Below are 18,425 nucleotides of genomic sequence, written 5' to 3'. Positions count from 1 at the left end.
TGCTCATCATTTGTGGGCTACCAGGAATAGGATAGTCATCCTGTCCTTATGAAGCTAAGCATTTTGCAAGAATCTGTTCTCTCCTTGTAATTTCTTTAACTTGCTTTTCTTATGAGAATTCAACAGGGTTAATTTGATTTTATTACTTGCCCTAGCTCTGCAGTGTTGAATGACCCCATTTAGGCTGAATGGTAAGTACTGCAATTATGCTTGTGAATGAACTGGAGAGACAGTGGGATTTCTTAAGACTTGTGTAGGAAGAAGTTCTGCTGAATTAATTGAAGTGTTGCTTTGTGTTGATTGATTTTCCCCCCACTATTTTTATAGTTTTGACATGTGTCCGAATAATTGCTCAGGCCGTGGAGAATGTAAGATCAGTAATAGCAGCAACACTGTTCAATGTGACTGTTCTGAAAACTGGAAAGGTGAAGCATGTGACATTCCTCACTGTGTAAATAACTGTGGTTTTCCTCATCGAGGCATCTGCAATTCGAGTGATGTCAGAGGATGCTCCTGCTTCTCAGAGTGGCAGGGTAGGAGTGTCTTTTTTTCTTTCAATTAACAGACTGTTTCTAGTTTAATAAATTGTAGACTGGCCTTATTTCTAGAATCTGTACCATTTGTGTTAATCAAATATCAGGAAATGTTTAAGTTTTCATAACTCTTTATTTAGCTTCTTACAAGTCTTTGAATTTCATGGATGTATGGTTGGGACCGCTTTAGAATTGTGGAGGGGTTTGACATCCTTTGCAATTCACTCATGAATTTGAAGAACTTGGTCTCAACCATATGAAGACAGAGCAGAGAACCAAGCTGGGAGGTGGGATAACACGTTGATCACCCACTGTGGATTGAGTGCCCCTGAGGAAACACAACTGTCACCTAGATTTGGGTGACCTGGTGATCAACATGATAAAAGCTGACAGTATTGGTCTCGCCACAGAAACTTTCAGTAAATTCAGAGAAAACTGGGGTGGATTATACAGTAGAACTCTAAAACAGTCAGCTAATGGAATTACCTGCAGATACAGATTATTAAAGAAGCCCTTTAGTGAATTTTTCAAGGGGTGGGTGATAATAGCTGTTACTGATTTAGTCATTTTCTTTATACATTTACCTCTTTCTCAGAACACTTAACTTTGAAAGGAAATGTGCTTATTTCAATGCTTTAATTTGTTTGGTTTGGCTCATATTAAAGAGTTAAATAATTGAAGTATTTGAGTACCTACCACTGCGCAGGTGTTGGAGCAGAAGCCAGATCTCCTAAGAATGGACTTTCTTGTTTTTCCAGGAAATGGATAGTTTGTAATACTCCCGGGACTAGTCTTTACATTTTAGCCCTAAAGCTTTTCATTTGAATTAATAATTCCTTTGACCTCTCTTTCCTCTGAGAGCTGCTTAAGCAAGTATTTCATTACCAAAAAATCCTAACCTAGATATGGTCAGGTCAGCATTAGAAAGTATGGGATTTTTAATTTTATTTGAGAGTACCCTTGGTCACTAGCTTGGTAGGGATTTGCCTGCTATTTAGATGCTAAAAGAAAGACTATAACTATTCTTTAGATATTTGTTATATTTAGATGATTAAAACTTGAAATGCAGTGAATTTAAAGCTGCATTTTGTGAAGCTAATTTATTATGTTTTATTAGGTTCTGAATGTTCAGTTCCTGTACCAGCTAACCAGTCATTTTGGACTCGAGAGGAATTTTCTAACCAAAAGCTCCCCAGAGCCTCTCACAAAGCTGTGATCAATGGAAATATAATGTGGGTTGTTGGAGGATATATGTTCAACCACTCAGATTACAACATGGTTCTAGCGTAAGTTGTTTTAAACATTTTTTTCAATAAGCCTAGTTTTCCATTTTGGAAATACTTAAAGTAGAGATAGCAAAAGAAAAAGAAATCAGTAATTCCGTTCCTGAGGAAAATCTCTGTTAGTATTTTGGTAGTTGTATTCCAGACTTTTGGAACGTAGTCTTAGTTTTTGAAATTGGGAGCCACGAAGAATTCATTGTCATAATAAGGAATAGTTCCTCTTCTCCAGACACTGTCTCTCATATTTTGCTTTAGGTACATATAATAGATTCTATATAAGTAGAGGATTCCTTAACCTCTTAATTTAAGTAACATTTCTATAGGTTAAATGGTTTGAATTTACAGTTTGCTAGTGGAAATTATGCCATCATCTGATACTTTACAGGGTTCAAGTTCTATTTGCTGGTCCCACAGCACTCATCCTAAAGGGAGAAATGTTTTCACAGTGGCATTAGCTATGGAGATTGACTTTGGGGAGAAATTCATGAACACTTACTTGTACTGATTTTGTGTCCTGGAAATTTTTTTAAACATTTTCTGTTAATGAAGGTTGTCAAAACCCAGCATCTGTTCTTTAAGGAATTTTGGAAATTGGCAGTGGTAGTATAGTTTCTGAATCCCCCAAATATAGTCAGCAAAACACACAGAACAACTAAGATAGCAAAATAAAAAACACATGGATAACATCTATAAGAAAATTTGCTCAGAAGGCATCTACACTTATGTGTGGGGCTGAACCACTGACAGATACAGGACTCGTGCTATATCAGCATCTGTGTAGGAGTAAGCAGAGGGGAGTGGCGCGCCCACCAACAGTAAACCCAAAGACCTGCTGAAAAGCTTGGCAAGCTGCTTTGAGAATAGTAGCTGGGACTGGGAAGATTTTGCACATAGTCGGGGGCTGGGGGTGTGAGTTTAAGGCATCTGTAGTAGGATTTGAAGGGGCTAGAGCAGTTTGTGCCATATTAAATCTCAAAATGAACCAGCCAGTCTCTTTGTAGGAGAAAGTCCCACACTGAGGAGAAACTGCTGGGAATAGAATTCAAATTGAACAGGACAGGGACAGCAGAGGAAGAGCAAAAGAAACTCTAGATATCAGTGAGGGAGGGGAACAGAGCCAGGAGATCTCAACAAGCAAGCTGCCGGATACTTGGGCACTATAGTACAACAGCAGAAGAGGAGCTAGTAGAGAGCTGAGAAATTAGAAAAACTGTGTTAAGTCAAGCCTTTCCTATAAAAGAGCTCAGGAAAAAGTAATTTTACTTAAACTTTAGCAACAGAAAAATATCAAAGTCAAATCTCATAGAAAGTTATTACAAAAAAGAAGAAAATAAGTAGAATAACATTCCTTAATGCATGAAAACAGAAAAATAATTTCACAAAACTGACAAAAATTATAACTTAGTCTTCCAAAATAAGCTAAAATACAATAAGGAAAAAATGATAAAAGACATGAAAGAACAGTGTAACCAGAACTAGAAAAATTCAGAAATGAGATGAAAGAAGTTAGGAAGGAATTTTAAAATAACTTCATAATTGAAGACAAACCTAGAAGGCACACAGAGTAAATAAACAGATACTCCTTTAAAAATAGAGTATGAAAAAGGAGATTTTTAAAAATCATAAAGAAATGAAGGTCATTTTCCTCTATCCTTTGTGCGATAAATGAAGTTAAAAACTCTGGACATTATAAATAAATCAAACATGAGAAAACTTTGAAGAAAAAGGCAGTCTTGCTAGGTGTCACCTGACCTTTGTTCTCATTTAGAGAGTTACCTGGGGAGGAATCCACTCCAAGCTCAGGTTGTTGGCAGAATCCATTTCCTGGTGGTTGTAGGACTGAGGGCGCTGACTTTGTGTTGGCTGTCACCTGGAGGCCACCTGTTCCTTATCACTACAGCTTCCCCAGTGTGGCTGGCAGGTCAGAAGAAGAGAATCTGGACTGAATCTGCCATCAGGATAGAATTTCCATGACATCTTATCATCTTTGGTGGTAAAGATAGCATTCTCTTGGTTAGAAGCAAGTCATAGATCCTGCTCACACTTGAAGGGAGGCTATTATATACATAGGTAGGAACACCAGGAGGCAGGGGTCATTGGGACCACCATGATGTCTGTCTGTCACAATATGTCAGCAGATCTTGTTAGCTCTGCCTTTAAAATCTATCCCCAATTAAACCACTTCTCACTACTTCTAGTGCTCCTGCCCTGAGAAGTAAAGGTAAAATTAAAGGTGTGAAAGTGACCCTTCCAACTGTCACGCTAGATATGATGAGAGTCATTTATTGTACCATTTATGTGATTTTTACCCTTGTACCTGGCATTTTCCTCCCTTGAAGCAAGAAATCTGGGGGTCATTTTGATACTTCCTCTACTTTGTCTCTCATAACATAATTTCATATCAAGCCCATCAACCCTGTCACCAAATACATGTCAGATTCACTCTTTTCTCTCTAAGACCAACCTGCCAATATCTCTCCTCTAGACTTCAACAGTAGGTTCCTATCAAGTCTTTTTCCATTCATTCCTCTTAATCCATTTTCTAAGTGTCAACTGGGATGATTTTTTTAAGGTATACATTTTATCATTTACTACCTTCTTAAAACGCATCAGTGACTTCCTGCTGGACTTAATGGTCCTACCTGTTCTGCCTGCTGCTGACCTCCCAGACTCTTACCTGTCCTCCTCTCGCCCCAGCAGCCTTCTTTCTTTACCTAATCCTCACCGTCGGTGTCCTTAGTCTTGCTGTGCCCTCCCTCTAGACTGTTCCTGCCGTTGTACCTCAGGGCTGTTTTTTTCTCACCCTCTACATATCACATCGGTTGACTGTCCCACAGTGAGATCCTCCCTGATCATCCAGGACAGACGATTCTCCCTGTCCTTTTTCACAGTCCTCATTTCCTTCAGAGCAGTGTTCATAATTTTTAATTCTGCCTGTGCCCATTGTTGTGCATGCTCATTCTCTGCCTTTTCCATGACGTTCTCCAAGGTTAGAGACCTTGTTTACTCACTCATTTCAGCTTAGCTCACAGAATGTGCTCAAATAAGTATTTATCAAATGAGTGAGAGAGTAACTGAATTGTCTGTTTCCTTCACAAACATTTGTTCTTAGAAATATTAATGTCACCGATTGCTTTTATTTGACTGGTATACCTCATGAGCCACATTTGTTTTTTAAATTGTAACTTTTTTTTCTGCTTGGACTTGATCAAAGCATGATTTTTATAGCTTTATATATTTTGTGTAAATACTAATAAAGCTTCAAAATTTTTTACTAACTCATGAAAAGTAAATATAATGACCCTTTTTAGATGAAGTATTTCTGAAACTTAGACTACAAATTTTATCATCATCTCTACTCTATATAAGCGTATTTCAGGAATTGTGCTCATTTTTATATTCTCTACAACCCTGTTAACCCAGAGCTTTTAAGTTGCATTAAAAAGCAGTTCCCATTTTATGTCACTCAAGGGTTCTCTTGCAAAACAAATGGTGGTGTTCTCTTGGGTTAAGATTTCCAATTGAAACTTCATCATTGAATTTCCCTTGAGCAAAAAAGAGTTTTTTTGTTTGTTTTTTTTAAGTTAAAAGAAATAGTAAGAAATTGAGCAACAAGATAAGGAGCATCACCTAATCCAGTAAACTTAAAATTAAAACAGACACAGAAACAGCAAGACTGACCCCTTCTCTACGGCACAGAAACCATACAGGTGAAATTCTGAGAGTTCTCCCTAAAAGCCCCAAATCTAGAAAAAAGCAAACTGAATGGGTTTTGTGTTGTTTTATAAAAGCCTTTTCACTAAAGAGTAGGAGAAATAGTTGCTGAAGAGGATCAGGTGAAAAGGGGGGAATTTGATCAAGTGATTGACTCTCTGCCTAAAAGTCAGGGCTTCTATTTAATTTGTATATCCCAAATTTTGAACCCTGGGATAGGACACAAAGAAAATCTCAGAGGCAAATAGAGTCTGGATATTTTATTCTAATAGACTGAGCGCACACACAACCCTTTTGAGCCCCAACATTTCTCCAGACTTCAGAGAAGTGGATAGAACGTAAAATGCCAACTCTCATACTAAAGCTGGGATGGAAAGATAAACTTGTCTTAGATACGGTGGAAAAAGAGCTAAAAAATCACCCACATTTTGCGAATATATCTGGAAAGCAATGTCTAACCACAGCAAGATGAAAGAAGTGACATTGTAGCAAATGCAGGTATCTGGTGAAAAACTAGAGAGTACAAAAGAACACAGCATATAAACCTCACCTTATCATTTACTACCTTCTTAAAATGCATCAGTGACTTCCCATTTGATTTAATGGTCCTACCTGGTCTGACCGCTAAGAACTATTCATAGAGGAAAAGTAAGTTAAGGAGCAGGAGATTGCTTCTAACTGCTTTCTGCAATAGATCAGTTTAATGAAAATTTGAATTCAGAAAAACCAGCTGAAAGGGAAGAAGGTATTAATAACAATATGATGAAATGGGAAATTACACATGTAAATAAATATGAATAAATTACATACAGCAAAAACTAGTATGAAAATCGAATTTCTGACAGCTTAATAGACATGATTCCAATGAATACAGATGAAAAGGTCAATAAGAGAAAAGCAAAGACACATGGAAGACAGAAGATCAGTGTATATAGATAATTGCTACAAGTAGATTGAAACAGTACAAGACATTTCAGGAAAAGTTTATAGTTGCTCGATAATAAGACCTGATTTGATCACATTATTGAACTTTTAGGACAAATTATTGGGTAGGAAGCCCCAGGTAGTTCTGTGCCTTCTCCTGTGTGGAGTCATGTTCAGTCTCTAACAGAGCCTTTCCTGTGTGTCTTTGGATGGCTGGACACTGATTGGAATACCAGGCCAATATGCGTGGCAGAGTGTGTGCCCTGTATCATGATGGACATTGTGTTAGCAGCCATCAAGGAGGAGGAAAGACGTGGCTGCATCTCTATGAGAGACACCTATTTCTGAATTCTTGAAGTTTTTCTTTGCTTGTCTGCATGTCCAGGTCTTAGAACTAGTTCAGTATTCCATCATCTTGAACTCAGCTCCCAGAAGAGGGAGCATTTATTTGGTACTTGGCCTTTCTTACCTTTTATTGCATCAGCTTTGTTCTTGCCTTGTGTTTGCTTCTCTGTGTTGTGAAGGGAGTGACAGCCTGTTATGTACGTGTCTTTTGGCAGTTCACCTTAGCCAGGTTATGAGGACTTGCCAGCACCTTAGTGTCTCTGACCAGTTCTTGGGCTGACATGTCGTTGACTAAGGAAGAATTAAAATACATTAAGATACATATTGAGCACCTTCCATGTCACTTGAAAGAGATATGGATTGGATCACATGTAGACTTGTTTCTTTGCTCCCTCTCTTTCAAGCTTAAAGAAACAGGTTTCTGATGTGAGCAGAAGGTTTATATGTGTTTTCAGAAGGCATGCTAGTTCTTCTCAGGGAAAACTTTCCATAGCCAAAGCACCACAAAAGTCGCAGTGGTATGCAGTCCATTTGGTAAAAACATTTGGACGGATTTAAATTATTTCTACCTGAAGTAAAGTACAATATTGTGTCTTTAAAAAATAGAGAAAGATATATATAAAACATATATTTAGAGAAAGAGGGAGGTAGGGAACAGGGAGGGAGGGGGAGGAGAGAATGAGAATGACAGATTTCTTAGGCTTCCAAGCAGAAAAGCAAACCACATAAACATGGAAAAAAATCAGACTGGCCTCAGACCTCTCCATTAGCAGCATTTGATACCAGCAACATTCAAGGGAGCAGCATCAGTAAAGTTGTGTGGAAAAGAAAGGATGGCCCGTGAATAGTATGCCCAGCCAAGATGTCACTCAGCTCTAAAGCTACCAAGCAGATATTCTTAAAAGAATTTAAGGAAAGGAGCACATATGAGCTCCACTAGGAAAAACCACTTGACAGTGAAATCCAGCTAATTAAGAATTAAAAAGACTCAAGAAGTTGTAGTAAGAGAACTGTGAGGAGATTGATTCAACTAAAATATGGATCAGTAGTAAGTAACTATGGGATTATAGGTACAGGAGAGAATGTGAATGCTGTGAACCTGGACAGTGTAAAAATTATATAACAAAAATTGGGAGGAGAAATGAGAGGACTGTGGGTGCTAAGGTTTTCACATTCAAAGCAGGAAGTTAGTGGAGTCTGTGTGTCCAAAATTAAATTATATATAATTTTAAAATTAAAGTGAATTTAATCTCTAAACAGTTTTTTCATGTATTAAAAATGTAGACTTCAAAAATATATAAAACAATAGCTGGTACTGATTTATGTTACCATTTTGTTATATTTGCTTCAGATCATGTATAAAATATTTAAGACGAAAGGAAAGGTTTAGAGAAAAATAATGAATGCTGGTGCATTCATCATCCAGGTTAGGAGATATAGAACATTGCTAATATAATTAAGGCCCCTGCATACCCCTCCAAAATCCCAGAAATAATCAGTATCTTGATGTTGTGTTATTGGTTCACATGTATATCTTTACATTTTTAAATTTATTTATATATTTTTATTGAGATATAGTCAGTTTACAATGTTTTGTACACTTTTTAATATATATAAACATTTAGAATTCATGAATTTTCTAGTTTTAATCTTTATAGAAACAATATTCTGCAGTTGGCTTTTTTAGCTTAACATTGTTTTGAGATTTATATTAATATATTGCTTTAGTGTATTTATTTTTCATTTTGTATAAATATTATACAGATACACTGGATAATTTATTAATCCATTTTCTGTTGATGGACTATTATGGGTTTCTCTTTTTTGCTATTATGTTGTGATAAAACTTTTATATCTTGTTTACATATAATAATGTTTTTAATAATTTTAAAAAGTATTCAGGGAAACATAAAAATACGAACACTTAAAGTATAATAATAGCATTGATTTCCCTTTGGTTTCTTTTTTCTGTTAAATTATATAAAAATTAAAATTACACTTAGTTAAATGTATCATCTACATTATGATCTCCTTTGTATAAATATATATATTATCAATCTTTTCTTCTATCTGTATGTATGCATAGAAAAATGTCTGGAATGATGTTTATTTGTTGTTAATGATATTCATTTCTAGGTGGCAGAATGTGGGTCATTTTTAAGTTTTTAGCTCTTTATTTTTTTGCATTGGTTACATTTTTCATAATGAGTATGTATAATTTTAATGAAAACAGTAGAGTATGTTCCTCAAAAACAAAGTGAATATTCTAAGATACTGAATGTGATTAATGCTGCAATGTAGACTATAAATGATTTTCTTTGGGGCATTTTTTATATTTTAATGGTCTTTAAATGCATTCATAGTATAATTGAAATATCATAATGATATTCTAGGGGTTTTTTTTTAATATTACTTTTTAAAATCAATTAGATAAAGAAAAGGAAAGGCTAGGAATTTTTTAAAACTGAGTTACCGTTCCTTTTTTAGTACGTGTCTTAAATTTTGCATGACTAAAGGGAAGAAAAGTTGTGGTTATACCTTGAGTATAGTGCAACCTGCAAGTGATTTAGTGTGTAGAAGATGTTTTGAGGAAGTGTTAGAAACTTCCAGTAGATTTTATTTCTTTTTCGTCCCAGGGCTGTACAGCCCAGCATCCCCTTCCTAAGTACTTACATGCCCAGTGGGGCCAGGTGTTAAGTTTGTTTGCCCAGGTACCTCCCCATATCCATTACAGGTTTAGTGAGCATCTCCAAACTGGATTAGATCACAAGTAAAGGCTCAAGATGTTCTGTTTTGTCCTTTGGGTAAAATATGGTCTGTTTGTTTTGTAGGTATGACCTTGCTTCTAGAGAGTGGCTTACGCTGAACCGTTCTGTGAACAATGTGGTTGTTAGATATGGTCATTCTTTAGCATTATACAAGGTAAAATATCTCCACTCTGTACTAAACTAGAAACTGAACTCTTCCACAGTTTCTTTACCATATTATGTGGTTGAAAAACTATTCAGTGTTGGATTTTTTTCCTAATCTTTTTTTTATTGTGGTAAAATACACATAACATCAAATTTACCATGTTAGTAGCTATTTTTAAGTGTACATTTCAGTGATAAAAAATTCATTCATAATGTGCAGTTGTAATCACCAGTCATCTGTGTATCTCTTAATCTTGTAAACTGCAACTCTATATCCATTAAATAATAATTCCCCGCCCCCTCCCCTCCCCAGGCCCTGGCAACCACCATTCTACCTTCTGTCTCTGATTTTGACTTCAGTGTTGATTTTGGTTGGAAAACTTTCTCATTTAGGAGGTATATGAGTGGCTAAGTTCTAAGTGGAAATTAAAATTGAAAATACTTTAACCTGAGAGATTTTAATGGATTCACATTGTACTGGGATAGATTGTGGTACTAAATGGTTAAAAATTAATATAATACAGATTAGCCTTTTATGTTCATGAGCAAGTTTAGCCAAGAATAGCCATATTACAATGTAACTGAATAATTATTATCATTTCCTTATTTGGTAGTTTATTTCAACTTTATTTTTCCAAGTCATTTTATATGGTAAAAAATCTTGCATGACGAAGTCCAAGAAAAGTGGTAAAGTGTTAGAGACGTAGGATATGATTTATTTTATTTTGTTCCTTTCTCCATCCTTCTAGTAATTTACTGAAAGGTGCTTTTCACTAACACTTTTTAAGCTAAGAGTAATACTGAGGTTTTGAACTGTTCTCTGTTCTTAGTTTCGATCCTTTTGATGTTTTTTAGAATTTTGTTTACATTTTTTTTCTAGGATAAAATTTATATGTATGGAGGAAAAATTGATTCAACAGGGAATGTGACCAATGAGTTGAGAGTGTTTCATATTCATAATGAATCATGGGTCTTGTTGGCCCCTAAAGCAAAGGAGCAATATGCAGTGGTCGGGCACTCGGCACACATTGTCACTTTGAAAACTGGCCAAGTGGTCATGCTGGTTATCTTTGGTCACTGCCCTCTCTATGGATATATAAGCAGTGTGCAGGAATATGACTTGGGTAGGTATTTTTTTCAGTGAATCTTCTGAATGTTGGATTTAAAACCTTTACCCTTATTATTATGACCTAAGTTTAACAGTATTCAACCCAACATTGACCCAGTACTTCATCTTGAAATACAGTTAACATTGATGAGTTGCCAGTGAAATTTAGATTATTAGTGCTGCTATGTAGTACGGATTTCTTACTGTCAGTTTGGTAAGGAGGCAAAGACAGTACTAAAAGCTTTGGATGTTGAAAATAAATAAATAAAAAGGCTTTAAAAAACAAATACTCTGAAGAAAAAAATATTTGGATAGCCCTTTAGAGATTGGTTTAATGCAGTGTAATTTCCCCTTGATATATAATCTTACCTTTGGTTAAATTTTACTGTATTTGTTCTTGTGGATGTAGATGATACTTTGAGAATGTAGGCCTATAAAGTACATCTGTGTATTAGTCCATAAAGGTCATGGGGAATTTAGTGTTCATTTGAGGGAGGGTCTGAGTCTTTTAAATTTAATGTAATTCTTTTCCTACATGGCATATCATGACATTTGAAAGATTGAAGTTTTTGGTCACCTGGTTTTGTTATAAATTTTAGGTGGCCTTCCTTCGAAAATAAAAAAATTAAAGAAAGTTACATGTATCAAGTCTCCTGAAATCTCTTCTCTTTTTCCTGAGCTAATTGGTAATTTTAAGTATTCAAGAGGAGGAGTGTGCGATGTTTGCCTTTAACTGTTTGCCTTTTCCAGATAAGAACACATGGAGTATATTACAAACCCAGGGTGCCCTTGTCCAAGGGGGCTATGGCCATAGCAGTGTCTATGACCAGAAGACGCGGGCCCTGTATGTTCATGGAGGCTACAAGGCTTTCAGCGCCAACAAATACCGGCTTGCAGATGATCTCTACAGATACGATGTGGACACCCAGATGTGGTGGGTGCTTTTTCTTGAGTTTTCACTTTAAGGTGTGAATTCTGGCAATTACTGGGAAAAATACTGTGCTACATTTTTGTTTTCAGGCCTAGCGGATAATTCTCTTTAGCATTGTAAATAGAGAAATTGTGAAATACGTAGAAGATAATAAAGTAGTAGTATCTATAAATTTGTAGTAGGTTGATTAGAAAATGCTTTGTATTTTTTTGACTGGTTTTCATTTTGCATACACTTAGTACCATGGTAAGATTTTAGCTTTTCAGAATCCTAAGGGATAAATTGTTCTACATAGCTGTGTTTATGCACGCTATTGTAATTAAGCAGAATACATCCATTTTTAACATTTTGTTGGTGACCAGGGTGTTATCATTGTGGTCAGTTAGTGGCATCATTCCATGAAGTCATCAAACAGAGGTAGTTTCAGTACCTAAAAGTCAGAGCTCTCCTCACTCTGCTGTATATTGGTTTATATAAAATAGGCTAGTTTTAATAAACATAAAGCAAATTTGAGTTATGAAATAATGTAATTATAAAGCAATGATTTCTCTTTTTGTCTTTCCTTACATATATGAGACCATGCTGTGGATACCATTTTACATTGTCATTAAAACTGTTGTTTTTAGTGGCTATGTAATACTCCATCGTTAGGGTATAATGAGCCTGTACAGTTGGAAGTTTTGATTTCTAGCTTTCATCTTATTAATAAAGCATTGTATGTAAGCTTCCTTCTGTATGTCACATGATTTCTACTCAGAAACTAGAATTATAGGGTCATAGGGTATGAACATTTTTAAGACTTTTTATTTGTTTTATCAAAATTTGCATAAATTTTTCAGATTTTACAGGTTTACTTATTGTTGAGAAAGTTTCTTATATACAGTGAGAAATCTAGAAGTATTTGCACATTTGGATCTAAGTTAAGAAAATGGTTATGCTTATATTAGCAAATAGGTGATAAACATTCTAAAGAACTAACCTTGTGTTTTTTTTTTTTTTTTAAATAAACCCAAAAGGACCATTCTTAAGGACAGCCGATTTTTCCGTTACTTGCACACAGCTGTGATAGTGAGTGGAACCATGCTGGTGTTTGGAGGAAACACACACAATGACACATCCATGAGCCATGGAGCCAAGTGCTTCTCTTCAGATTTCATGGCTTATGACATTGGTAAGTTTCCCGAAGCTATTTTAGCCTCAAGAATCTTTTTTGTGTATAAGCAGCATTTTAAAAGAAACTGAAAATATTGCTAGTCAGAAATGGTCAAGCCATTTGAAAGAGGTCCAAATGGTATTTTTATGTTAATTTGACTGGTGGTGTATTCTGTTAAAAAACATTACTTATTAAATTATTTTTGAAGTCCGTCCTTTTAATTAGTTGAATGTTAATTTTTGAGGATGAGTTGGGGTGAGTGGGCTCTCTCCTGTGTTACAAGTGAAAGCCTTACAGAGTAATGTTATGTAGTTGTGACCACCAGCATCGTGCTAAGTTCGTTTAAGTAGCTTTATCTCATTCCCTAGAAACTAGTTTCACACATTCTTGATGTAGTACTTGAGGGGAATTTTTTTTAAATTTGGTGTGGTAATATACTTGACCAGAAGAGGGCAATATTTGTTCATGCAAAACTAATATTAGAAATTCTTTTGTATAAATATCATCAGATGTTCTTTTTAAACAGACACTTATGTACCAGCCACTGAGTTCATAGGCACAAAATTCTTATAAGTTTTAAAGATTTTACATGTTTACTTATTGTACAATGAGAAAGTTACTTATATACAGAGAGAAATCTGAAGTAAAATGAGTAAGTTACAGCCCTTGGTCTCATGGTGGGGGAGGCAGAGAACTGAGCAGACCGAATGATTGCAGTTAATGTCAGGGTGTTCTTGCTCTGAGAATAATGTATGAGAGCACCTGTAAGCATCCCTTAACTCATGGTGGGTAAGGGTTATGGTGAGGAAAGGCCTTCTTGAGGAGGAGCCACCCAGGCGGGGTCCTGAGGAACACTGGGAAGTCGTCTGGGCCAAGTTAGGCAGAACTTCTTAGGCAAGGAAGCCCACGTGCAGAGTCACGGGGGTGTTGGGTGCATTCACTAATTGAAATTGCCATGAAGTCCCCTGCCTTTCTTCCGTGCGCACCAGTCTGTTGCTGCTGCGTTTTACTTCAGAAATAATGGTGTGACTGAGGAAAACTGAGAAACACATTTGTGTTTATTGCCGTCTTCTTTCCCAAAGAAGATGCCAACTCCTGTTGATTATGCATGACAGTTTCTTCTGAAGTGTATTTTTCTTGCTCCTAGCTTGTGACCGATGGTCAGTGCTTCCCAGACCTGATCTCCACCACGATGTCAACAGGTTTGGCCATTCAGCAGTCTTATATAACAGGTAATTGGAGAAGTGCTTGCTCCTCTTCTCTTGTGTTTAAAATGAAAGTGAAGTAAAATACGAAGTGATACTGGACTTACACATTATTCACAGGATTCCTTCATGCCATTAGTTTTTCACAGGATTGTGTAGGTATGAATTTCCTAATTTATATTGAAAATATTTGATATGGATTTGAATTCCTTCTGATGCCAAGTTTGTTGATGTGGTTTTGTTGGCACACGGGAGTAAGCTGTGTTTGGCGTCTGAGTGTGTGGGACAACAAAGTTGTGTGTAGTTACTGTCTTACGCCTGCTGCTTTTTGCTATTGTTTGTGGTGCTTAGGTTGTCAAGTTTCTTGAAGTTTTATCTGAGTGGTGAGGAAAGATTTGAAAAAAAAAAAAAAAAAGGAGACAGGGCTCTTCAGATGAGGGATGGGAAGAGAGTTGGTAGGATTGTGATACTTCATATAGATCAAGTCTAGTCTTTGGACTGTACTGTATTTCATTGCCTCATTCAAAAATGTCTGGCCCAGACTGACACATCTCTTCCTAAATCTGTTCCTGGAGAAAGACCTGTCATATGAGGGAGATCCAGAGTGGCCACTCAACCTGTACCTTGAAGTGTGCTTTACAGATTTTCCATTTGTTAAGCAGTCTAATCATGTTATTAATTTTTCTCATTTTGTTTCTTCTGTTGTCTACTTCACCTTTTAAAATTCTAGGTCTTACCAAACCTGTAACTTTTTTTTTTTTGCTAGACAAATTTACTGTCTTGTTCTAATAAAAGGAATGTATAACCAGAGAGATGTAGGTTTCATATTCTTTTTCATTATAGATTATTATAAGATATTGAATATAGTTGCCTGTGCTATATAGTAGGACCTTGTTGTTTACCTATTTTATATAGAGTAGCTTGTATCTGCTAATCCCAAACTCTTAATTTATCCCTCTCCCCAGCTCTTCTCTCCTTTGGTAATGATAAGCTTGTTTTCTATGTTTGTGAGTCTGTTTCTGTTTTATAAATAAGTTCATTTTGTATCAATTTTTTAGATTCCACATGTAAATGATATCACATGGTATTTGTCTTTCCCTTTCTGACTTAACTTCACTTAGTATGATAATCTCTAGGTCCATCCATGTTGCTGCAAATGGCTTTGTTTAATTCTTTTTTATAACTGAGTAGTATTCCATTGTGTGTGATAGCTTCTTTGTCCAGATCTGTCAAAGGACATTTAGGTTGCTTCCATGGATTGACTATTGTAAATAGTGCTGCTGTGAACATTGAGGTGCAGGCATTTTTTTGAGTTAGAGTTTTGCCTAGGACTAGGATTGTTGGATCATGTGGTGAGTCTTTTTTTAGTTCTTTAAGGAATCTCCATACTGTTTTCCATAGTGGCTGCACCAAATTACATTCCCACCAACAGTGTAGGAGGGTTTCCTTTTCTCCGCACCCTCTCCAGCATTTATCGTTTGTGGACATCTTAATGATGGCTTTTCTGACCAGTGTAAGGTGATACCTCATTGTAGTTTCGATTTGTGTTTCTGATAATTAGCGATACTGAGCATCTTTTCATGTGCCTATTGGCCATCTTATGTCTTTTCTTTTTTAATTGAAATATAGTCAGTTTACAATGTGTCAATTTTTTGATGTAGAGCATAATGTTTCAGTCATACATAAACATACATACATATATTTGTTTTCATAATAGGTGCCATCTGTGTATCTTCATTGGAGAAATGTTTGTTTAGATCTTCTGCCCATTTATTGATTGGGTTGTTTATTTTTTTGTTATTGAGATGTATGAACTATTTGTATATTCTGGAAATTAAGCTCTTGTCAGTTGCATCATTTGCAAATATTTTCTCCCGTTCCATAGGTTGTCTTTTCATTTTGTTTATAGTTTCCTTTGCTGTGCAAAAGCTTGTAAGTTTCATTAGGTTCCATTTGTTTATTTTTGCCCTTATTTCTATTGCTTGGTAGACTGCTCTAGGAGAACTTTGCTGAGATGTTTGTGAGATAACATTTTGCCTATGTTTTCTTCTAGGAGATTTATTGTGTCTTGTCTTATGTTTAGGTCTTTAAGCTATTTTGAGTTTAGTTTTGTTTATGCTGTGAAAGAATATTCTAACTTCATTGATTTATATGCTGCTGTCCAGTTTTCCCAACACCATTTGCTGAGATTGTCTTTATTCCATTGTATATTCTTGCCTCCCTGTCAAAGATTAATCCAATACCATGCTGTCTTGACTACTATAGCTCTGTAGTATTGTTTGAAGTCTGGAAGGGTTATTCCTACAGCTTCATTCTTTTTCTTCTGTGATGCTTTGGCAATTCTGGGTCTTTGGTGATTCCATATAAATTTTAGTATGATTTGTTCTAGTTCTGTGAAAAATGTCCTGGGTAATTTGATAGGGATTGCATTAAATCTGTAGATTGCCTTGGGCAGTATGCTATACAGAAGAAACTTAAAAATCTATTTCCCTGTAACATATTTATAAATAATTTTTTTCATGGTGTATTATTTGTCTTTTACTTTGCTTACAACATTATTTTCTATGCAAAATGTCTTTTTAATTTATGTAATCAAAATTTTCCATATTTTTTATTACCTTCTGGATTTTAAATCAGAGGGATTTTTTCCCCCTACTCTCGGATTATAGAGTAGTTCATCCATGTTTTCTTTTAGTGCCTGCATAGTTTCTTTTTTTTTTTTTTTTTTTTTTTTTTCAGGTGGTTCTCTGATCCATTTGGAATTTATTCTGGTATAGAGAGTGAGAAATGGACTCAACTTTATCTTTTTTCCATATGTTTGTTTAGTTATCTTGGTATTACTTACTGAGAAGTCCATCTTTCCCCCACTAATTAAAATGCCACTTGTACTGTTTACTAAATTTCCATATGTACTTTTACCTGTTTCTTATTGGTCTGTGTTTTCATTACAGAGTTTTGATTAGACAGGCTTTATCTATGCCTTTTAAATTGTATGGATTATTTTTAATATTTAAAAACGTATATGTAGGATTATGTATGTAATTTTAAAAGATGTTAGGTTATACTGACACTTAAATATTCCAGAGAATCCTGGTTAAAAGTCACCAGGTTATCATGAGAGCTTTTTAATATCGTAGCTATAAGGAGTAGGTGGGTACTCCTGGGTAGTCTACTCTGGGTAGCCACAGGCCAGTGTGAAAGTTGGAATTTGGGAGGTAAGGCTGTAAGAATGTTTTTTGAGATCTTGAAAAGTAATTTTTAAAGGACTTTCAATATGTAAGATTTGTCTAAAAAATTGTAAAGAGGTATATCATGACTTTGCTTATGTAAGTTTTCAGTAAACTGTTTCTCTCCTTTTTTTTTCTTTCAGTACCATGTATGTATTTGGTGGCTTCAACAGTCTCCTCCTCAGTGACATCCTGGTATTCACCTCGGAACAGTGTGAAGCACACCAGAGTGAGGCTGCTTGTCTGGCAGCAGGACCTGGCATCCGGTGTGCATGGGACACAGGGTCATCTCAGTGTGTCTCCTGGGAGTTGGCAACTGATGCACAGGAAGAAAAGTTAAAATCAGAATGTTTTTCCAAAAGATGTATGTTTTTTCTCTTCTTAACATTAAATTAATTTGAGAGCTCATTCTTTTTTATCTGAATTATGGAGGCACTTAGCCTACATGTACTGTTTATGTTCATTTTACTATCCCAAATTATTTAGTAATAACTTATGCAAATGCTTTATGAATGTTTGAAAATTGGTTTATAAACATCTTTATAATGGTTGGGAACATGCCATGTGGCTCCTGGAAGCCATCTGCTTGTGATAAAGGCAGAACCTTTCTAGCATTGCATGGACTGTACACCAACTCCGGAACCTGGCTGCAGTTGTTCCGAGGCACTGCAATCCAGTAGGACTTCTTTGTGATGATGGGAATGTTCTGTATCTACACTGTCCCAGTATGTTAGCTCCTAACCACATGTATCAAATACTTGGAAATTGACTCATGTAACTGAAAAACTGAATTGTTTAATGTTAATTAATCTGAATTAAAAACTACATGTGGTTAGTGGCTACCATATTGGATTATGCAGTTCTAACATTAGAAATAAGATTAAGAGGGTCAGTTCAGAAAAGCTATGTTGGAGTAGGTAGAGGTAGTTACTATCTTTGTCAAGTATTACTCTTTTCTGGCTTCTCTAGTTGGGCACGGCAGTGATAGCAAGGCAGACAGCTCCTGAGGATGAACCATGATCCCTGCTTCTAGAGCCCTTTTATCTTCTGAGCTGTCTTCATCTTGCCTGCTCAGGTTTTTATTACTCTT

The 18,425-nt window shown here is 35.8% G+C and overlaps 1 protein-coding gene across 4 annotated transcripts in view; it reads left to right on the top strand.

Moving 5' to 3' along the window:
* Window positions 1-18,425, top strand: part of ATRN (attractin) — a 121,929-nt gene that overhangs the window by 40,996 nt on the left and 62,508 nt on the right. For all 4 annotated transcript variants that reach the window (XM_074346983.1, XM_010972801.3, XM_045508535.2 and 1 more), the window contains exons 5-12: window positions 328-533; window positions 1,651-1,819; window positions 9,631-9,721; window positions 10,592-10,835; window positions 11,570-11,753; window positions 12,767-12,921; window positions 14,051-14,135; window positions 17,479-17,699. In XM_074346983.1, coding sequence (XP_074203084.1) covers window positions 328-533; window positions 1,651-1,819; window positions 9,631-9,721; window positions 10,592-10,835; window positions 11,570-11,753; window positions 12,767-12,921; window positions 14,051-14,135; window positions 17,479-17,699 — 1,355 coding nt within the window. The remainder of the gene's footprint in view (window positions 1-327; window positions 534-1,650; window positions 1,820-9,630; window positions 9,722-10,591; window positions 10,836-11,569; window positions 11,754-12,766; window positions 12,922-14,050; window positions 14,136-17,478; window positions 17,700-18,425) is intronic.

This window comes from Camelus bactrianus, chromosome 19, assembly GCF_048773025.1.
Source record: "Camelus bactrianus isolate YW-2024 breed Bactrian camel chromosome 19, ASM4877302v1, whole genome shotgun sequence".
In the NCBI taxonomy this organism is placed as follows: Eukaryota; Metazoa; Chordata; class Mammalia; order Artiodactyla; family Camelidae; genus Camelus; species Camelus bactrianus.
The sequence above is the reverse complement of the archived record's forward strand: the minus strand, read 5'-3'. Positions and strand labels throughout refer to the sequence as shown.